Below are 23,169 nucleotides of genomic sequence, written 5' to 3'. Positions count from 1 at the left end.
AGAGCGCCAGACCAGGCACAGACAAACGGTGGAACAATCAACTAGTTCCTAGTCTTCAGCATCAAAGCGCGTTTGGTCGAGGGCCAGATAGCCCCATACTCTCCTAACACCTGCAGATCACCGTCACTTCCACCCCATTTGGAGACTGCTTAACATCCTTCTATCCAGTCTGGAGCAGCATCACAACAGACACACGGGTGCTACATATTGTGTGAACTGGCTATTGCCTCCCGTTTCTTCTATCCCCCTCATTCAGTCCCCCTAACAGTCCCTCTTCAGGGACCCATCTCATGAGGCCACCCTTCTGAAGGAACTAAATCATCTCCTGCGCCTCAGAGCAATGGAGCACGTACCACAGCTACATGGGGGGGGGGGCTAGATTTTACTCACATTACTTCCTCATGAATGAGAAGACAGCTTGGTACTACAGGCAGAAATTGGCAAGCCACTTGAACCGTTAGCCCCCTGTTCACTGTTACATTTATCAATGAATTAGCCTTTTTAGTGGTAATCGCTTGAGCAAAAAGAATTGGGGAGTGGGAAGCCCTTATGGTGGGCAAAGGACAGAGTGGTCCTCTGACCACATCCAAATTTCCTCTCTAAGGTACCTTCTTTTCATTGTACAAGCCTATATGCCTACCTGTCGTCTTCCCAAAACCTCATGCACAGAGCAGACAGGCCATGCCACATTCGCTGGATGTGCTCAGACCAATAGCATTTTGTAGAGACAGAACTAAAGTTTTCCATAAGTCTTCAAGACTTTTCACCTTTTTTGCTGTTCTCAAGATGCCTCTTCTAGAGGCTTCAAGGCGAGACTATCTCTAAGTAGCAGCCATCCAAGTGACTCTCTGAGTACATCTGACTGTGTTAGCGTATCACAAACCAGGAGCCTCCAGCAGTCCTGTGCACGCGTTTTACCAGAGCAATGGTTTCGGTACACACCTTCACCAAGCCTTATGCATTAGAGAAACAGTCAGCCTCTGATGTGCATTTTGGACACACTGCGGTGCCCACTGTTCATTCGCAGACTCCGAAGTCCCCTTTTCTGAGTGTGAATACTTCTCCGTTGTTACCTAAAGTGGGGCACCCATGGAGATGCTGTGAAGTAGTGGGGGTACCTGGCTGGTTTCTATGCTGCTGGCTCTGGGGTAACCCCCACTGGCTGCCGTGGGTACCACGACCCAGCAAAACAGGATGAGTCACTGTGCAAACCAGTATGGCCAGACACCCCCCATGGAGAGGAACAAAGGAAGGTGGATGCTGCCCTGGCTGGGGGGCAGGGCTGGAAGAGTGTTGGTTAGTTGCTGGCTGGGAGCATGAAGGAGACAGCCTAGGGAAAGGGGCTGGAGTTTAGGGGCCCAGTCTCCCCCATCTCAAGGGGGCCTGAGGCATCCTAGCCCAGCTCTGGGACCAGATTCCATCTGTGCTGTGCTGTATCCTGGAGAGGCAATAAACTTCCTCTATTCCACCGGCTGGTGCAGTCTGTGCCATTTCGGGGTGCAGGAGACGGGGGACCCCCAACGCGCCATCACAGATGCTCCTGAAAGAAGAGAAGGTTACTCACCTGTGCAGTAACTAGGTTCTTCACGATGGCTGTCACTATGGGTGCTCCACTACCTACCCTGCTACCCTGTGCTTTGGGGCAGATAAGGAAGTGAAGGAGTTGGTTTGCTGTGCATGCGGGATAGCTGCTCCAAATGGTGCATGCGAAATGCCCTGCATGTGCAGCTTACCGGGGGCACTGCTACCACAAAACTCCGACTTGAGGCGCAGGGGCACATAGACACTTAAAGTGGAGCATCCACAGGGACAACCATCTTGAAGAACATCAGGTACTGCACACGTGAGAAACCTTCTCTTTAGTCCTTTAGGTTTAGGTCCCCAAAATGAAACAATTGGCTTGAATTCTAATTGAGTTAAATGTTCCTCATTAATAGATAGACGCACAAGATCATGTATCAAATATTGAGTATTTTCAGAAACAGCTCTGTGGAATACTTTCACGAGATAGGTAGCTTTGCTTTCCTAGCACGGGCTAGCTATGTTGCACAATCTAGCAACCCGTCTTCTTGGGGTCTGTGGGGTCTGTTACTTTTGCTTCTGAGTTTGTGGCATTTTTGCATTTTTCTATAGGCACATAAGAACATAAGAACGCCCATACTGGGTCAGACCAAGGTCCATCTAGCCCAGTATCCTATCTGCCGACAGTGGCCAGCACCAGGTGCCCCAGAGAGGGTGACCGAAGACAATGATCAAGAGATTTGTCTCCTGCCATCCTTCTCCAGCCTCTGACGAACAGAGGCCAAGGACACCATTTCTATCCCCTGGCTTAATAGCCTTTTATGGACCTAACCTCCATGAAATCATCTAGCTTCTCTTTAAACTCTGTTATAGTCCTAGCCTTCACAGCCTCCTCTGGCAAGGAGTTCCACAGGTTGACTACACGCTGTGTGAAGAAGAACTTTCTTTTATTAGTTTTAAACCTGCTACCCATTAATTTCATTTGGTGTCCTCTAGTTCTTCTATTATGGGAACTAATAAATAACTTTTCTTTATCCGCCCTCTCCACACCACTCATGATTTTATAGACCTCTATCATATCCCCCTTCCATCTCCTCTTTTGTAAACTGAAAAGTCCCAGTCACTTTAACCTTTCTTCATTTGGGGCTCAGATTGTTTGTTTTTTCCCCTAGTGTAGCTTTAGGACTTTATCTAATGTGTACGTCATTGGGAACTTGCAGTGTGTATATTCTGTGAAACCTTAGCTTCTAATTCCTAATTAATTTTTTCTTTTTATAGATTCTTCAGAAGCCAACCCCAGAACTGAAGCATCCATTGGCTGCCTTATCAAAGCGTGTTGCTGGTGCTGTGACAGAGCTTATCCAGGCAGCAGAAGCAATGAAAGGTGGGTTAATACAATTAGTTAATACACATAGTGGTTTACGTTGCAGAAATGACAAGGGACATTAAATAGTCACCTGGATGTTCTTGTCATTGTTTGTTTTTTTTAATATTTAAAAACTTGGTAATTCCCTTGCTTATCTCCGCTTGCCCTGGTACCTCTTAATTACACAGAAATGTTATAATTAGCTGCTCTGCTCCAGCATTGGAATTGCTATGGGTCGCCAGCCCCATTCTTCACAGCAAAAGAACCTGCACAATACTTTTTAAGTAGAGTTTGCACCCTGCCCCCACCTCAGGAAATGGCTGACAGTTTCCACCAAGCACTGAATCGATTATCTCCACACTGAAAAGTTTGGATCCAAACTACAGGAAATAGCCCAAAGCTGCCTCAGCCGCTTGGCTTCCACAGTGAGCAACACTGGCTGGAATTACAAGATTAAATGCTGGTTGCTCCAGGTCACTATAGTTTTTTCCAGAACAATGTGATACGTTCACAGTGAGCCTCTATTTCTGTAGCCAAGCCCAGGCTGCTAGCATTAACAAAGATATAAAATGCCCAGAACATATCCACTGTGCATGACCCCACCAATACATCTCTACAGATGAAAGCATAATCTCTCTGTGACAGGTAGCCTGCCCCTTGTGGGTAGAAGTGTGTAGTGATCAGACAATCCCATGATTTGTTGTGGCTCTTTAAGATGTTTTAAAATCCAGTACAGGCAGTCCCCAGGTTATGTAAAAGATAGAGACTGTAGGTTTGTTCTTAAGTTGAATCTGTATGTAAGTCGGAACTGGCATCCAGATTCAGCCGCTGCTGAAACTGATCAGTTTCAACAGCGGCTGAATCTGGACGCCAGTTCTGACTTACACACAGATTCAACTTAAGAACCCCAGGTGTCCCCAAGTCAGCTGCTGCTGAAACTGATCAGCAGCTGATTCCAGGAAGCCCGGGGAAGAGCAACTCTGCCTCGGGCTTCCTGTAGTCAGCGCTGGTCAGTTTCAGCAGCGGCTGACTTGGGGACACCTGGGGCAGAGCAGCTCGGGTGCTGCTGGGTTGGTCTAGTAGCGCGGCCGCTCCTCGGCGCTACTGGACCAACCCAGCAGCACCCCAGCTGCTCTGCCCCAGGCGTCCTGATTCAGCCGCTGCTGAAACTGATCACCAGCGGCTGAATCAGGATTCCTGGGGCAGAGAAGCTGGGGTGCTGCCGGGTTGGTCCAGTAGCGCCAAGGAGCGGTGCTGTGGCACCAATCGGCAGCGCCCCACCTGCTCTACCACAGGCCCCGGGCTTTGCTCCACATCTCCCTGGTCTGCTGGGGGGGGGGCACTAGCTGTTCCCCCCCCCCCCAGCAGACCAGGGAGACGCAGAGCAAAGCCGCAGAGGACCTGGGCCGGACCCGCGGTGCTTCCAGATCAGCTGGAAGCGCCGCGGGTCCGGCCCGGGTCCTCCGCCGCTTTGCTCCCCGTCTCCCTGGTTTGCTGGCTCCCCCAGCAGACCAGGGAGACGGGGAGCAGCTTTTCTTGCCCCGGAGGAGGCGGGCGGCGGGATCAGGCGTTCCGCCACTCCAGTCCTCCGGGGCGAGAAAATCTCCGTTCATAACTGCGGATCCGACATAAGTCGGATCCGCGTAACTCGGGGACTGCCTGTATATAAGATAGATAGCTATGCTCCCACAATACTTAGGAGATACTGGTAGAAAGGATAGCCTCCCACCCAGCCAATTGGGGATGAGCTGAACGAAGGGGACCACAATAACTGCTTCTTCCTCCTTGATAGTTAGGCATACACTGATTAGTAGGAGAAAGCTGGCCCATTCAACCTCTGAGCCTGAGGACTAATTGGGAAGAAAGGGGCAGCTGAGGGAGAAGCTGGCTAGGACCTGACAGCTGGCTAAAGTACAGCTTGCTCCAGGAGGGCTGGGGATTCCTGGCTAAAGGAGGATTGCAATAGCTGCCTGAATTACCCATCTCCTAGGGGAGCACAGTGAACAGTGACTGATGTGTACGTTGCTACAGAAGGAGAGCTGGGGACTCCTGGCTGAAGGAGGAAGGCAGTACCATCTGACTTGCCCAGCCAGGGGTGCTGTTCTGGGACTGGTGTTCCATAAGAGGAGCCCAGGAAGAGGTGAAAGACCTCTTGCTTAACTTAACTTGGGACTGCAGTGGGAGGTGGCCCTGATGTTGAGACTTTGAGAACCCCGGAAGGGGACTGTATTTTCAAGTGACCTGGCCATGGGGCTACGCCACAGAACATCCACACACAAGCGACTAACAAGAGGAGGCAACCAAGGGCATGGCCCAGCAACCCCATGCAGAGGCTGGTGAGGTGATTTTTGTGGGTGTGGGCTCAGTTTGAGGCTGGGCCCCATGACACTCCCATACAGCTAATCTGTGATCATTTATTCTGTCTGATGATCCTTCCATAGCGAAGAGCTTAAGTATGACTCAATTGTTCAGAGAAAAGATCCGGAATCATGGATGAGCAATAACCATTTTCTGTCTAAATTTTCATCCTATGGTTCTAAAACCGTAGTTAAAATAAAGATGAATCATGTTATCAAGGAGCTGTAAATCTACAGAGATGCTTATTTAGGTAGTGAAAGGAATATCACTCTGCCATTAATAAAGTGAATTGAGCAAGGGTATTCTAGAAGAATTAGTTCAATGAGCACATTTACATGACCAGCAAATATGTGCAGAAATACTTTAATATTATAGGAAATGTAATATGAACATAATTTCAGTGCTACTTATTCTTACATTGGAGAAAAGGAAATCTAGTATATCTACAATTGCTTGCTTATCCTATCATAAGTTTTGCATACAGTTGTCCTGCTTTTAATATCAGAGGGGTAGCCATGTTAGTCTGTAAATTTAAGGTCACAGTTTAACAGGGCTGCCCCTCTGAGATTTTTTAACATGCAAGGCACTGATTTTAGTTGTAACGTAGTGTCAGCCTCATCAGTTTTTTTATGTGAGTTTTCTGCATTTCACCAAGCACTTGTTTTGAGGTCTGCAAAAGGAGATCTTTCCTCTCCAAAAAATATCCTTCACATGTGTAGGAGAAACTTGCTTATTGGCCTTATTGACTCTGGAGTTAGAACAGCAGTGTTTCAGTCTTGTGTTTTCCATGGATGGGCATCAGCTCTGTCTCCCTAGCCACTGTAAATGGAGACTGTATTGAGAACAGTCCACAATCTCCTGAATAGTCTAACACATCCATTGTGCTCTTTCTCACAGTTCACAGACAAAGCATCTCTCAGCCTTGCTCAAGGAAAGTACAGTAGGAACTTTCTACGTAACAGCCATGATTAAACATCGTTGTCTGCTACCATAATTCAGCACCCAGGGTATATATATGGCCTTTGAAGGAGCAATTTAGAGTTTCTTTTCTTCTCCAACTTTTTAGTTAAGCCACTTCCACAATAGAACATTACAACAAAGGGCTCTTTCCTTTCTGATTTGATTTTTGCGGTTAATGGTTTAAATTATAGTATTTTAGGCCATTCATGATATTAAAATAAGACTTCCCTATTATACACACTGTGTATTTAGCACATAGTTTTGCAGTGTGACAGGGAATCAGCTTGGTCAGAAGGCACTAACAGTACTACTGAAATTACTGTCTACCCCTCTGTTAATTTCAGGCACAGAGTGGGTGGATCCAGAGGACCCGACAGTCATTGCTGAGACAGAGCTATTGGGGGCTGCAGCTTCAATAGAGGCTGCAGCAAAGAAGTTAGAGCAGTTGAAACCAAGAGCCAAGCCAAAGGTGAGTGTCCACCTGCCGTGTTATTTTTAATTTAATATAGCAGAAATGCAAATCATTTGTATGTTGGGCTGTTGGTTGCTATAGATCAAGGTGATGGATGAAACAATTAATCCTTACTTTGTCTTCAGCTGGTGCCAGCAGAACAACACTTTTTAAAAGATATAGATGGCTCTTTCAAGTGGTGGGCCTGCAAGCAATAGGTTTGGACATGGAGGGGAAAGAGGGGGGGATTTTTAGGAAAAGCCCTTTCAGGTTATACAAGTATTGCTAGTTCATGTACTCTCCTGGGTCCAAAATAATATTTTCTGGTGTGAAAGATTATTCTTGTTGTTATCCTCAGTTTAAATGGCTTCTGAGGCTGCTCATTCAGTCTTCAATATGTCTATTATGGGATGATATGAAGTGTACTATAGGATCCTCTAGCCAAAAGATTTTATAAGGTCAGGGTTTGACTTCCATATAAAGGGTGTCTCCATATAAAGAGAAATATATAAATGAAAGTCCTGTGAGACCACGAAAGGATTCATATATTTTTATATGATTCAAGTATGCCCATGAGAATATTTTAGGTAAAATGGAATTAACAGCTTGCAGGTGTGTCAGAGGAATCATATGAGAATTACTATGACTGGGAGGAGACAGCATACGGGCACAATTCAAGGGGTAGGGCCATGACACAGAATCACTCCACAGTGTAGAACACCTAACAGGTTTTGAAATAAATCTTCATGAGACCCAGAACTGGGCCTCTTTTAATAAAAATAATGCATGCTGTTAACTTCAGAAAGCAATGTTGTAGTCACGTCCTTTTCTGAGTGACTTCAGAGTTACCAGACTTAGTTCTAACCAGGTGAGAAGTCTTTCCAAGAAAGCACGCTCTGATGGTTATTCAGTGTCAGACTGTTTTCAGAGAAATGTGGTATTTTCTATCATTCAGGAGCACCAGATCAAACAATTTTTAATAGCCTCACAATTAAACAGTTTTTTAATAGCCTCGCAGGATGAGCTGTGATGATGCCCACAGGTTGGGGAATTTTTCTTTCAGTGGTGCAAATGAAGTCCAGGAAAGAACAATGCTTTTCTTTGTTCTGTGGTTTTTGTAATTGGTATATTCATTTTTGTGAAAAAAGGAGGTTGCTTGTAATGAGAGTCTATAGAGTGATGGATAGAAAAGTCCTCGATCACCTTTTCTACACAACCACTACATAATAGTGTATCTCAGTTGCCTAGTAACCTTGAGGCCATTATCCTGCTAACATCTAAAACACTCCTCTGGCCACTGTCATACAAACCCTACACCTGCTCCTTATTTAACATGTTAATTTGAATGTCCAGTCTGCCTGTGCTTTATTGGGCTCTTTCTTAGTAATTTTTTTGAAAACACATTCATATTTCTTGAGTTATATTTCACTTTGTAATCAAACTTCCATCACTCATAATTCAGTTTCTCTTTCACAAACATTTGCAGTAATAAAAGTGAAATGTGCTGGACTGACTGCACTAGACATTTCAAACCCTTGGTTTATCCACAGAGCAGAGAACAGCATCAATGTGAGCTTCCTGTCACTGTCCCATCAATGTGTTTCAACACAGATTAGGAGGTACTGCCTTTAGGGGGAAGAATGTTTTAGGTAACTCAAAGTTGGATCATTCTGTCTTAAACTTCTGGATCAAAGGGGAATCTCTGACACTCAGATCTAAACTAGTAATTACACACCATCTGTTTTCTTATACACAGTCCACCAGTTATAGAAACATAGCAACTCTGGTCCATCTAGTTCAGAATCCTGCCTCGAGTGGTGGCCATTAGCCACAGAGAAACATTGCAGGAGAGCCTGCAGTAGACCCCAGCGTGCTGGGAAAGTTTCTTCCTCACCACTCTTAATTAGAGAAGCATTTACATCCTGAAGTCTTAGGATCTGGATCCCTTCCAAAATTCTTGTGGTTTTGGGGGGAGGGAGAGTTGCTTACTATTTTAGCTTTGTCTGTGTTCCACTTGATTAATCTATGGAAATGAAACAATAAAGCTAACACTTTTCCTAATTTTATAATTGCGCTGCAGTACTTCTATTCCATCATTGTATAACCTTTATTTTTTATTCCATTTCTCTTATCTCTTTGTTGCACCTCCACCCCGTTGTATTTCTGTACATTCTTTCTGAATTAATTCATAACAGCCTGGTTACAGAACAGATACAATCTCTCACCTTTCAAAAGCTTAAACGCTCCGACTACTAGTATAATGTCCAGATGATGTTTTAGTATTTGTCTTATTTCTGAGCTTGTGTATCAAAAAGTATTTTGAGGAGGACACTCCTTATCTGTTCCTCTTTCAGGTGTAATACAAACGGTCTTGGATTTTAATTGTGGTGTTCAAGGGGGAAAATGGTCTGCTAAGCTGTAAGAACTTTTCTGTTCATTAAATAAAACAGGTTATGGCTGGTGATATGTCCTTTACAACCCAGTTATGAATTTACACTGATCGTGCTGTCTTTCTTGGTGGATTGAATGTGTTTTGCTCTGGGGCCTCATGTTGCCTGTTCTAATATAACTTAGACTCTTGATTTCTCAAGATAGCACCTGGTACAAAATAACTACTCAAAACATAAAAGAAAAAAGGGGGGAATTTATTTTGTGGAATTAAAAATGATGTGTTTCATTAACTCTTACAATGGAAAAATAGTTATAGGAAAACAATGTTGTGGCTTAGGTACATCACCAGAGACCATGGCTGTATGTGCATTATATTCCTGTTGGTGCACTCTTCGTGCCTCTGTGCAGACTTATGCCTTCATATCCTAAGCAAGAGGTTGTGTCTTTAGCTGTCGATGACAATTCCCTGCTGTTAGCCTTCAGCAGTTTTCCCCCCCAAGGTGAATCAAACCTGGATGCCTTTTCTGCAGGGCTCTGTGTGATATGTTTGATATATTAGGTTGTTATTTAATCCAACTATATATCAAACATATTCCTATAGTGTCCTGCCCTGTCTCCGGGGGTTTATAAAGTAGTATAAGGCAATATGAAGGAATACTTTAAATCACAAGCAGATTTAGAAGACTTCCTGCAGACTCTCATTCTAATGATTTTTAAAAAACACATACGGTGAAGTGTTCTGATTAGGGCTGCTCTCAGGAGATGTATAAGTTCCATAGGGTCTAATAGGCAGCAGCCATCCAAGTACTGAATCTCATTGGAGTGGTCTCTTGTGTTTACCTGGCTCTTTTGTAACTTACCTTTGTTGCTGTCTCTTTACTAAATTAAAACTGAGAGGCACTTCAAAAGAAATATGGTTTGTCTTTCATGACTGCTGGCAACAAGTTTATGGTGGTTCACTCATTCTGCTATTGATCCTACATCTTATTCATGCTGTCCATTGTACGTGAAGGATCTGTAGGAAACTGGTTAAAAGTAATGGAATACAAAAACATCTGTCTCTGACTCTTCAAAAACTAACAGCACAGTGGTTTTATCAGCGTTTTGTGACATAATGTTTTATCCTACGCCATTTTGTAGTTGGACTAGTAATTTGTGTTTATTTTTTGTGATCTCATGTTGCAGACTATTTCTCCCTCCACCTACCCACCAATCAAACCTGTACCACCAAAGCATAAAGATGAGTTTATTAGCCTAAGTTTGTGGAAATGGATGTTGGTTGACCTTGGATTTTTTAAACATTATGTCAAGTTTCATGAACTTGGTTTAAAAAAATCACCAAAATTAAATCTTTAGTGAGTCCCTTGTGATGGCAAACAATGGAATTTCGTGTCACACATGTCAGGAAGGCTGGTTTTATGATCTGGCATTCTGAGAATTGCTTAATTTGAGAACAATCTTGAACACTAAGAAGTTTTGAGCTGACTGAAAATCTGAGGTTTACTTTTTTGAAAAAACTGAAATTTTCTGCAGAGGGGGAAAAGCCCAGTTTTCCAGACAGCTGTAGTGCCTAGCTATCCATTCCCATGCTAGGTCTTATTCCTGCCCCTGTGTAGCAGTATCTTAGTAGCTGTACCATAGCTTTCTATTTGATGTGAGATGTGATTTCCCCTTCCATTCTTTTTCAACTACAGGTTGAACCTCCCTAATCTGCCACTCTCTGGTCGGACAACATCTGTGGTCCCACATGATTTAAGTTAGACTGATGGCCACTTATCAAGTGGACAAGTTTCCAGCAGTCCCATAAAGTGTGTTTACAGCCCTCAGTCCTGGCTCTCAGTGTTCTGTGCTGATCTTTAGCTCTAACTGACCCCGAAATGTCTTCTAAGGATCCAGTAAGCAGTAGGAGGGTAGGTAATGCTGCTAGATGTCATTGACCTCCTGTGGTTCAGCAAATTCTCTGATTCAGCAGGGGTCAGGTCTGAGAGTACCGGACTAGCGAGGTTCAGCCTGTAATCATTTTTATGTGGTATTTATATGGACAACACTGAGCACATCATGCTGTGCTGAATGAATCATGTACAGTGACTGAATTCTTCCCCTTCTGTTGTTGGATCTCTGCAACTCTGGAAACATGTAAGGTATTTTGAAGTGATGTTTCATGTTGTAGAGGTATTTCTAATTCAATAGTTAAAAGTGCTATTTGGAAAAGCTGTCCAGCCCTGACATTGGTGTCCATATTGCAGAGCCATGACAGTGAAAATGTTATTAGGCTGTGTGAATAAATAAAATCTGACATAAAAATAGTTGCTGAACTGTTAGCTGAATAGCTGAATCAGCTAATAGCATTCACTTCCTTACAGCACGGTCATTGAAAGAATAGTGCATATATTACTATTGGTATAAGGAAATTAAATGGCTTTTGGCTCATGGATGCTTCCACTATTTTGGAAACAAGGTCCATAATTCCAGTCCAAAACAGTGTTTTTCTTAAAAATGAGTGACTAACACTGTACTGTGACACATCAGAGAAGCATAAGTGAAAGGTAGAGGGAGCAATGTACTAACCTTCCTCTACTTGGTACTTGAATTTGGATTTCAGCTGTAATCAAGATGGAATTGCTGGTCTCCACTTTCTCTACAGTGGATGCTGCTCCTTTTCCCCAAACCATCAGATGTTTAGGTGAAATTAGTGCTGTGCTCTTTGTAGAGGCTCCAAACTGGAAATAGTAGCATTGCAATTGGCAGAAATACGTGCTGCAACTTTTTCACTTCCTGTTCCCATGCGGCTTGGCTTTTTTGCACTGATTTTTCCTGCAAGAGAGACAAATTCACCTAAACATGTTTTTAAAATAGGATACTGACTGATTTAGGCCCTCTGGTGTCAAACTGTGCCCTTTGTGCTAGCAGTCAACGTAAGAGATTAACAACATTTGAGTCCTGTTGCAGAAACCATAGTCCACTTCAGTTATTGTTTAGATACGATAGTTGTGATGGCGTTGCGCTACAAACATGGCCAAAAATCCATCTGCTAAGATGATTTGTTTCATTAACATGGTAATTCCTTATCATAACCCTTTTGTACAGATGTACACGTGTGCCGATCCTAATTAGTAATGGCAAATATTCTGCATTTAGTAGGCAGCTCTTGTTCTTTTATCTCGTCCTTTAAGATGACATCCAATATTATCATTACACAGCAGAAGTTGCATGTTTCTCTATACCAGCTTCCCAAGATAATTCTTATTGGATGTGCTATGCTCTGGTTACTTCAGCCTTGAGCCCCTTTTAACTCCTAAGGCCCCTGTCTGGCAGTTTTGAAGTGTGCCACAGAGAATTAGAATGAGAGCGCCTCACAAAAGTGGTTTTTGTTTGTGACTTTCACCTGCATACCAAGTTAGCTCTTTACAGATGAACTGTGGCATGAAAATAACTACACTTTCTAGACCCCTGATTTAGAAAAGGGCAATCTGCCTAAAAACAAGGGTCTGATATTAAATATGCCTTTTCCTTCTGTAAAGGACAACGTAGAGAAATGCAGGAATGGCCTATTTTCAAAAATACCATGCTCTCATTTAGACCCCCATAATGAAGTGCTCAGCTATAGGCTCCTGGGCCCATTTGAAAATCTGCCCGCACAATTTTGGATGCTGAACACTTCCGAAAATGTGAACAAACTCTCCACAACATGGCTTGCAGTTCTGTGCAACCTTAGAGTGGGATTTGAAACATGGTAATTAGAGTAGTAAATAAATTGTAACTGTTTAAGCACGGCAATTTTGGAGCATTTTGGGTTGGTTGTTGGACTTTTCCTATTCACAGTTCTTGTTTTACTGTCTCCAAAGAAAAGATCTCCAGATGAATCCTGACGGTTCTGTATATCTAATATCCCTTGTCCAGAAACAAACCACTTGAAGGTCACCAAGTATTAAGCTGTTCTGAATGGAGGAGTGAAATGTGATAATGTAGTGATTCGTCGTGTGTGGTACTTTTTAGTCACTTACAACAGTGAGTGTAGGGTCCCTACAACAAAGATATTTAAATCTCAGTTAAATACAACTTAAGAAAGGTTCAGTCGCAAAAGCAGAGTGGGTACTACCAGAAATCAGATTCACTTTGAAAGACATTAATGTAATATCTTGTCATTAAAACCAGTGCCTTTGTTAATGATCATGGTCACTGGTCTAATAATACATTACATACCAGGCTCGTGTGAAAAATTCTGTTTCATCAGATGTGAACTTGCTTTCTTATTAGAATATTGAGGTCACAATAGTGTGCGTAAAGGAGAAGGAATAACCATGTCCTTTGTTTGTTATTTCCCCACATCCTGCTAAGTTATCAGAAATATTAAAAGAATCTGAATATTATGTATTTTATCTCAAAATGCAGTTTAACCTCATTTGGAAGAGTTTGTGATATGAGAGCGCTGTACTCGCATGGATTTCAGGAAAACAGATCTGAAAAGACCCATCTCTCTCAAGGAATCCTGTGAGGGGACACATCACACTTATTGTGCCCTAATGCCCCCACTGGTCTTTCTGCTTTCCGTGCCCTTTAACATATGACTTTTCTTGGCTATAGTCTAAGTAAAAACCAAAGAAAACCAACAAATAACATTACACCCCCCTCATTTACGTACTGCAGTGCTTGTATTTGTTTTGAAAGGAATAACACACGGAAGCTAGGAGTAGGTGGGGGATGATAACACATGCTCAAAGCAGAGCCTCCATAGGCTTACGTTTTTGTTTGTGTTGTTTTATTCACGTTAAGGCCGGGTTTAGGAAACTAATATTGCAGAGCAATAGTTTCTTTTGTCTAGTGAGAAATATTAGGAGAAGTTAATCTTCCTGTTCAGGACATTCTTGTTACAAAGTGGGTTTAGCAGTTTAAATGGATCCGGACAGACCTTCAGCATTTCATAACTCTAAGAGGACTGCACTGAACTGCTTTTCACTATTTACTGTCAGGGAAATTATGCAGCTGACAAAAAGCAATTAAATTAATGGGCTTACTTTGATAACTGTGTCATGCTTTTCATTACAGATGAACAAAGCATAGTGATAACATTAGAGCTGTCGTTTTTTTAAAGCTTTTATGCATTCCCCTTATTATATTTGCTAATTATCTATGTGCTTTGTTTAACAAATGCTAATAATCACAAACAAACCACTTTTTGATACTACAAAAATAGTATTGTATGGGAAAGCAAGAATTCCATTTCAGGCTACTGCTTTATCTGTATTTCGTTAATAGTTTTTAATTCTTCCCGGGGATACCAGAAACTCAGTGTTAGGCACTGAAATAGCTTGCGGGGTATTTAAATAAAATCTGTTACTATAAATATTACGCAAGGTTGGCCACGAGGGCAACATTACTTTCAAGTTAATATTTGTGTTGATTTCCAGTAGTTAATGCTGATGTCTCTTAATTTAGGCCCCAGGAAAGTGCTTTGTAACGTGCAGATAAGGTATTGGTGCTTCTTTGTCTCTGTGTAGCTGGATTACAGAATCCAAACTGAGGAAAGAAAATGTTTCCTGGAGACTGAAGAGAAACCCCTTTGTTCTGAATTGTGTGTGACACTGTTCTGTTTTGGTTATAGCAAGCTGACGAGACTCTGGATTTTGAAGAACAGATCCTAGAAGCAGCTAAATCCATTGCAGCTGCTACTAGCGCCCTAGTCAAGTCGGCCTCGGCAGCCCAGAGGGAGCTGGTGGCACAAGGAAAGGTGGGTGAACAGGACATTCAACACAGAGGAAGTATTTTAAATTGTAAAGCATGTAGCGTCTTAACTTTTCTACGTATGGAATGCATTCTGGATTGACTAATAAATATGTCATAATCTGTTGGATTGTGAGCCCTGGCCCAGGTTGGTTGAAAAGTCTGCTTGTTTAAACATAGCAAACATAATTAGATATTTGGCTTTCAAATGTCTCAGCTGTTTCTTATTAAGAAATGTGTTTCACTCCATGAAGGACCAGGCTTGTTGTGTATGGCCCATAATACACTTTAGGATTTAAAGAGAAACAGCCATAAACAATAACATTCTGGTCCAAATTAGCAGAGGGCTTCACTAATTGTGTCTCGGGGTGCCTCAGGACAATTAAAGTGCTTACAAAATGTCCCTATATCCATTTGCATTGAGAGCTTTTTATTCCATTTCACTTCCATTTCTTTTTTTTATCTAATTCACTTAAGTTGAATAGAACTTAAATCTCAACCGCATCCAGCTTGTTTGTTTATGAGACTAGTTTGTCATAGGACTACCATTGTTTTACATTTGTGGTTTCTAATTATATTTAAACACTGATTCTGAGAAGACTGTGCCATTGAGCCCTGGGATAAAAGAGCTATTTTATCTTGTTCAGCAAGACTTTCCAGGGAACTTGTGTTTGGTTCCACCATGTTTACAAAGCAATTGTTCTGGAACAGTAGGCAATTAAATGGGATTTTGCATCTCTAGTGGATGGGGAGCTCCTAGAATACCAGTCAGAAAACCCTGGCTAGTACAGAGATATATGCCAGAGTCTGGGAACTACTAACTCATGTTAGCATAGAAATATGTCAGAAATTGTCTTGTGTCATTGTTGAGTGTACACCGAAGTAAACTGGAGGGAAGGGATGTGTACATAAGACTTTGATTTCAGATGGTTCTGGTCTTTGAATGCAAATCAAGGTAAAGCAATTGCATTTTATATTTCACTGTAAGCAAGTATCTGAATTATTCTTTCAGGTTGGAGCTATCCCTGCAAATGCAGCAGATGATGGACAGTGGTCTCAGGGACTTATTTCTGCTGTGAGTAGCTTCTATTTTTCTGCCCCTTGAAAGTCTGCAAGAAATTAGAACTCTCGTTGACTTTAGCTATTGACTCCTAGGCCCGAATGGTGGCGGCTGCAACCAGCAATCTGTGTGAGGCAGCTAATGCCTCTGTACAAGGTCATGCTAGTGAGGAAAAACTCATCTCATCTGCCAAACAAGTTGCAGCTTCTACAGCACAGCTGCTTGTGGCTTGCAAAGTGAAGGCTGATCAAGACTCTGAAGCCATGAGGAGACTACAGGTAACAGAGTTCCTAATGTCAAGTACGTTTCAGAGCTATGGAACAGTCCCATCACACCTTTCCAACAAATCCAGAATTCAGCCAATAGCTTCAGAACATTGCCTGAAAAAAACCATGGGTTTTATCTTCTCCAGTAATGGAATAGGTTGTGTTAACCAAGGCTGCCATTGTTAATCAGCATTTGGAGCTTGTTCTAGCTCACTGTGATGATTTTAGCCATTTCCTTGGAGATGGTTCAACTTTTTGATAGACTACTTTACATTTTCATCTGCACCTCACACCAGCTGACAGAGGATACAGTGATCAGAGGAAACTCTGCTCATCTCAGTATCTCAGAATCAATAACAATGTGCACCATCTTGCATGTCGATAATGCACCCAAAATCAAAGTGTCAGAAAACATTATAGTGCCAGATGTCAGAAGTAACAGTGCAGTTCACCATCACTGAAAGATATTGGGAGCAATTATCTTTTCAGTTTGTTTACTGTGTGATTCTTGATAGTGCTTCATGTCTAGTTGGCGTTACTGTTCTCTTTGTGTATTCAGTTGCAGACACTCGTGCACATGTTTATATTTGAGAGTTTCTGTCCCCCCCCCCAGACGAGGGGAGATATGTACCCCTCCCCCAGCTGTGCCATTGGAGCTGAAGCAGCCATGAACAAGCGCTTCTCACCTGGTCCTGAGCTGCTGCGGTGACAGGGGGCTGGGTTAGTCCTCTCTCCCTAGGTCAGCCTGAATCCTGATGCCCTCATCCCCAGCCCCGCCTCAGAGCAAGGGTTTGAAGGAAGCATGGACATTTTTCATTTTATTTTCCAAAAAACAAAACTGATTTGAGTTAAGGACCTGAACAATGCTGGGTCAATCTTCTAGTGCCCTGTAATTTTCTCACCTCTTTTAAAAAACAAAAACAAACCACAAGCCTGAACAACTCTCCTTGCTGTCTTGCCATCTCTGATAGAAGCATGGAGCCTGCACTACAGCCTGCTCTATGAGAAAGAGGGAGCAAGGGCGGGGCAGAGCAGAGGGTCCATATGGAGCCTGGGGCAGTGAGGGACTCGCTGGCCCTGGGCTCCACGAGGCGTTTCAGTCTTTGAAATGTCCAAGGCGGGACACTGCACGACACTTCTGCCTTTGAAATGTAGCAGCAGCTGGGCAGGCTCTTGCTACATTTCAAAGAGGAAGTGCCCTTATCGACTAATCCATCAACTATTCAATTTGTTGATTCATCTAATTTTAACATCCCTAGCCTACACAGCTCTGCATTGTTGTAAGAAGGGGAAGTGCCCTAGAAATCATCAGTGACTGGTGGAATCACATCATAATGCAGGCTTGGGATGACTAGCAGTGGCTGCAGAACTTTCAGATGCACAAGGCCATGCTCCTGGGTCTGTGTGCCAAGCAAACCCCAGGGACATCGGAATAAGAACTTCACTGACAGTGGTGAAGCAAGTGGTGATCACCCTGTGGAAACTTGAAATGCCAGATTGCTATTGGTCAGCAGGAAAGTCCTCCAGGGGGACGACATTAATCATGCAAGTGTTCAGGGCGTTAATTGTTGTTAATAAGGTCATGTGGCTCTAACAGACAGCAAGAGAGGAGAGAACATTCTAAAATAAGAAAATGGTTGTAAGACCACTAACATTGGCAGAGAAACTACAGAATCCGGCTTAGGATCAGAACTAACTTAATTCGCTTTTTGTAAAAGTTTTTTTGATTTCATGTGGAGTGTCCCCTTTGGACAGAGTTTATCTCAGCGGTAGCTGCGCTAACACCTGGCGTATTAACCTTCTTGTCTTGAGGATGTACAATTGAAATGTGCTCAGGTTAGAAATGACTGCATCTGTTACCGCACGCAGTGGTGTGGTAGCTGTGTCAGTCTCAGATATTAGAGAGACAAGGCATCTGAGGCAGTATCTTTTATTAGACCTACTTATGTTGGAGAGAAAAGCTTTTGAGCTTACACGGAGCTCTTCAGAACTGGGAAACTCATTCAGACTCACAGCTGTATACAAGGTTGTTTAGCATAAGTAGTTAATAGGTTCCAGGGACTGTTCAGTGTGAAGGGAATTTTACTGCAGCTTTCACTGACTCCTTGCCCTGCAGTCTCAGTCAATGTTCTAATAGCTGGTTCTAAATTTTTGGGGAACAAAAACCAGTCCGTTTACTTTAGTTACTAAAATCAGCAATTATGACTTAGTGCAGATATCTGAGCAAGGGGAGTCTATTGTTTTTGGTCATTTTTCAAAATAGAACCATGATTTCAATCTTGATCAAAGCTTGAGGCAAATGTAAGACTCTGTGGTGGTTTAAATAGAAAACAAAGCCTTTGTGATATTATCCCTGCCCGGATGCGGGTGGAACTGGAGCAGTTTTGGCAGTTGATTAGGGGCTCATTTTGGATGGGCTTGTCTCGGTCGTGGGCATGTATCAATGACTGGAGGATTGTTCTCTTTCTAATGCATCCCCACATTAGTATCTGAGTGCCAAGATGGGGCTGGAGGAACTTTCAAAGCAGAATAATGTCTACAAAAGAGGACAGAATGCTAGTATTGATCATGTTCTGCCTGCCTATCCTGGAAGATCAGGGCATTTGGGTTACCGTAGCAAATGTTATTACATGAACATAGAATATAGTTAAACACAAAGCTCAAGGGGGCAGGCCCAAGAGCCCTGGAAAAGTTTCTTTTAAGGGTTCAAGCACAAGCTTTGAATAGTTTATTCACCAAGCAGTGGAGGAGGTTTGAAAATGGGAACATCACTTTCCCCTTGGCCGCAATGCCCTTTACTATAGCAGAACTACTGGGTTAGTGCATTTCAAATATTTTGTGTTGGTGTCTTTGGCAAGCATCTGGATTCCTCTGCTGGCTCTGCCAATAACATCCATGTCTTCAAGGAGCCTTAATCAATAGGGTTGATATGGGAGCTGGAATGTCCTGGTTTCTTCTTTGACACCCATGCATGCAGCATGCAGACAAGGTTTTGGAGTTTGAGCTACGTTCATTTTGAACACTGTTTTGGAAGCAGCTATATTCGGAGTCTGGGGAAATGAAAATGCATGTGAATCATCTTAGTTCTTCTTTGAATGATTGTCTATATGAATTTTCTCTTTCTGCACATGTGCCCCGTGCATGCTACATCGGATTCTTTTTGATTAGTAGTGTCTGGGGGGGCCACGCCTGTACCCAAAATGAGGGCATACAGGAGCATGTCCTGCAGTCCTTCCGTTCCTTTTTATCTCCCGGGGCAACAAGATGGGACCTCTGCCGTTACAGTCTGAGTCTCTGCACGCTGGACTAGCATTGGTGTGCAGTAGTTACTGGTATCGTTAAGTAATAGCTGTATGCCAGTTGGCACGAACAAATAACATGTTTTAGTCAGATATTTGTTTATAGGCCTGACCCATAACCACATACAGGAGCTCTAACAAGATGGCAAAATCAAAAGCAGCAGGCTTCAAAATCTGACCCACACAAGAGGCGTCGATGCCACTTAATTGATAGGTACTCTGGGTGCAGCTTTTGCTTCAAGGAGGGAAATAGTCCAGGGCAGTGATCTGTATGTAGCTCCTTGCATGGGCTGACTCAGAAAGTTAGAGGCGCCCACCTAAAACTGTTCTCGTGGTGTGCTCAATGCAAGTCTCCAGGGAAGCTAAAAGGAAGGCTGCAGCTACACCTCCATCTTACGGTCAGTCCCTCTCCATGAGCTCCCCAGCAAGCTGAGATCCCACGCCACGTTCCTGTGCTACCTTTACCAAGACGCCCCGGTCATCTGCCTCCATCCTGACATCCGTGATCTCGGAATGGGTTACAGAGGAGCACCACTCCACAGACAAGCTGAGTCATTGACCACCATCTCTAGTCATTAGTCAGCAGGGGTCTGACTTGTCTGGAGCTTAGGAGTGTGATCTGAAAGGAACTTGACATCAGCCATGATAGCAAATGGTTGACTCCACGTCCATGGAGTCACTCAGTGATACAGCCTTTTTACAACACCAACAGTAATTCATACGTTGTACGTGGCGCCCTACATTGAGTCACAGACCCACAGAATTATCCAAGTTCATGTTCACCGTACAGCGTGATGGGTAAAAGTGCATTTGGTGTTCAACGAGGAAGACAAGTGTCCTGTTTGTGGAGTTGAGTGGAGCTCTGTCTCCTGCCCAGAAGGGGACCTACATTATGTATCTGCTGAGGGATAGCTCGCTGGTTTGAGCGTTGGTCTGCTAAACCCAGGGTTGTGAGTTCAATCCTTGAGGGGGCCATTTAGTGATCTGGGGCAAATCTGTCAGGGATGGTACTTGGTCCTGCCATGAGGGCAGGGGACTGGACTCACTGACCTCTCAAGGTCCCTTCTAGTTCTGTGAGAGAGGTATATCTCCATATATTATTATTATTGCGACTAAATTCCTTTTATCTCCTCTCTAGGCTGCAGGGAACGCTGTCAAACGAGCATCCGACAATCTTGTCAGGGCAGCCCAGAAAGCAGCGTTTAGGAAAGCTGATGACGATGACGTGGTGGTCAAAACCAAGTTTGTGGGTGGCATTGCTCAGGTTGGTATGAACATCCAGAGCCACAGTCAGAAAAATGTGTGTGTCAGAAATATCCCTTATGGAACACGTTACTAGATTTGTGCAGCACTGCATGAAACGCCATTGTAAACGATTTGCTGTCATATCCTCTGTTATGGGCACATGGACAAATAGTGCATACAGAGAATAGGCAACGCTCTGTTCCACACTGGGCATCGTGAGTGTTGTTGCCACAGTGTAAGATCTTCATGTATCCCTTCCTATTGTTAAAGTGATGCCTGAAAAATAATGAAAAGCTGCTTCTACAAGAGGTGCTACCAAAACCATTCCTAAGTGTTTTACAGCACAGCAGGATCTCCCAGCTCTCTCCTGTGGTGCTCCTGCAGGAAAATGAACGTTTCTCAGTATATTGCATTAGGAAGTGTTGTAGGATAGGTTCACGGTCGGTGTCCCCTTTGTTACTGTGGATCCAACAGACTCCAAAAGAGGAGAAACAGCTCAGACTGATTTCTCCTACTCTCCTTGGCTTGTTTCCACCTACCTTTGTTTTACAACTAGTTTGTTCTGAGATGTGTCTGATTAATGCCCTGCATAGTAGTCCATAGTTGGATGGTGGAATGGCTGTTTTTTCCTATACTTAGGGACCTCTGAAGACAGAGCCAGATTAACTATTCTGGAGCTCAGGGGCTAGTAGATTTTTGTGGGACCCCCTAGGCTCTAGAGTGGGACCAAAAATTAGGAGTTCATTGTGTGGAAGAGGGCTTCCAGGGAGCAGGGGAAAGGTGTGGGTTCTGGGCAGGAGGTAGGGCACAGGGGGAGGGTGCAGGCTCTGGGCGGGAGGGACGGCGCAGGGGGAGGGTGCAGGCTCGGGGCGGGAGGGAGGGCGCAGGGGGAGGGTGCAGGCTCGGGGCGGGAGGGAGGGCGCAGGGGGAGGGTGCAGGCTCTGGGCGGGAGGGACGGCGCAGGGGGAGGGTGCAGGCTCGGGGCGGGAGGGAGGGCGCAGGGGGAGGGTGCAGGCTCGGGGCGGGAGGGAGGGCGCAGGGGGAGGGTGCAGGCTCGGGGCGGGAGGGAGGGCGCAGGGGGAGGGTGCAGGCTCGGGGCGGGAGGGAGGGCGCAGGGGGAGGGTGCAGGCTCTGGGCGGGAGGGACGGCGCAGGGGGAGGGTGCAGGCTCGGGGCGGGAGGGAGGGCGCAGGGGGAGGGTGCAGGCTCGGGGCGGGAGGGAGGGCGCAGGGGGAGGGTGCAGGCTCGGGGCGGGAGGGAGGGCGCAGGGGGAGGGTGCAGGCTCGGGGCGGGAGGGAGGGGGGAGGGTGCAGGCTCTGGGCGGGAGGTAGATTGCAGGAGTGAACTGGAGGTGACTGAGTGGAAGGGGGTAGAGGATTGGGGGACTAGTCCAGCTCCCAGGGGAGAACAAGTGGCTCTGCACAGCCCTGCACTTGCAGGCACCTTCCCCATGCTCCCATTGGCCATGACTCCCATGCAATGAACGTGGCAGAGGTGGAACCTGCAGCGGGGTGTCAGGAGGGAACGGCAGTGTGCAGAGCCCCTCGTCTACCCCACCCCCGCCCAGGCTGTGCTGCAGCATGCTGGGCCTTTAGTGGCTACATCCCAAGACCCAGGCTTTAGCCTTAAAGCCTCTTTCATAATCCAGCCCTGATGGAAGAGGCTGGGAACTTACAATGTGCTTTAGTGGCTTGATCCCTGATTTCTGTCTTCTGACAGGCCGGTGCCCGGTGCCCCAGAGGGAAGGAACAGAAGAGGGAATCATCAAGTGATCCCTCCCCTGTCACCCATTCCCAGCTTCTGACAAACAGAGTCTAGGGACGCCATTCCTGCCCAGCCTGGCTAGTAGCCATTGACGGCCCTGTCCTCCATGAGCTTATCGAACGCTTTATTGAACCCTCATCTCTTTTCTAAAGAGTCCTGGATTTATTGATCTCTTTCCTCATATAGAAGCTGCTTCATATCCCTGATAATTTGTGTTGCCCTTTTCTGTACATTTTTCCAATTCCAATATATCTTTTTTGAGATGGAGCACCTAAATCTGCATGCAGACGTGCACATCCCATGGAGTTCCATAGAAGCACTCGGATTCCCAATATTCTCTTCACTGTGTTGATTGCCGCTGCACACTGAGGCTGTGTCTAGACTACATGCCTCTGTCGTCAGAGGCATGTAGATTAGACACATAGGCAAAGGCAAATGAAGCCGCGATTTAAATGATCGCGGCTTCATTTACATTTACATGGCTGCCGCGCTGAGCCGACAAACAGCTGATCAGCTGTTTGTCAACTCAGCGCGCTAGTCTGGACGCTCCCCTGCCGACATCAAAGCCCTTTGTCGGCAGCCCCGTTATTCCTCGTGGGATGAGGTTTACCGGGGCTGCCGACAAAGGGCTTTGATGTCGGCAGGGGAGCGTCCAGACTAGCACGCTGAGCGGACAAACAGCTGATCAGCTGTTTGTCGGCTCAGCGCAGCAGCCATGTAAATGTAAATGAAGCTGCGATCATTTAAATCGCGGCTTCATTTGCCTTT

General features: G+C 44.7%; 1 protein-coding gene across 9 annotated transcripts in view; it reads left to right on the top strand.

Annotated features, from left to right (window-relative positions):
* The window catches only part of TLN2 (talin 2), a 368,094-nt gene that overhangs the window by 339,024 nt on the left and 5,901 nt on the right, over nucleotides 1–23,169 (top strand). For all 9 annotated transcript variants that reach the window (XM_075897670.1, XM_006127334.4, XM_006127338.3 and 6 more), the window contains 6 exons: nucleotides 2,800–2,905; nucleotides 6,550–6,674; nucleotides 14,650–14,775; nucleotides 15,781–15,843; nucleotides 15,924–16,106; nucleotides 20,532–20,657. In XM_075897670.1, coding sequence (XP_075753785.1) covers nucleotides 2,800–2,905; nucleotides 6,550–6,674; nucleotides 14,650–14,775; nucleotides 15,781–15,843; nucleotides 15,924–16,106; nucleotides 20,532–20,657 — 729 coding nt within the window. The remainder of the gene's footprint in view (nucleotides 1–2,799; nucleotides 2,906–6,549; nucleotides 6,675–14,649; nucleotides 14,776–15,780; nucleotides 15,844–15,923; nucleotides 16,107–20,531; nucleotides 20,658–23,169) is intronic.

This window comes from Pelodiscus sinensis, chromosome 14, assembly GCF_049634645.1.
Source record: "Pelodiscus sinensis isolate JC-2024 chromosome 14, ASM4963464v1, whole genome shotgun sequence".
In the NCBI taxonomy this organism is placed as follows: domain Eukaryota; kingdom Metazoa; phylum Chordata; order Testudines; family Trionychidae; genus Pelodiscus; species Pelodiscus sinensis.
This window is presented reverse-complemented; position numbering and strand designations above follow the sequence as displayed.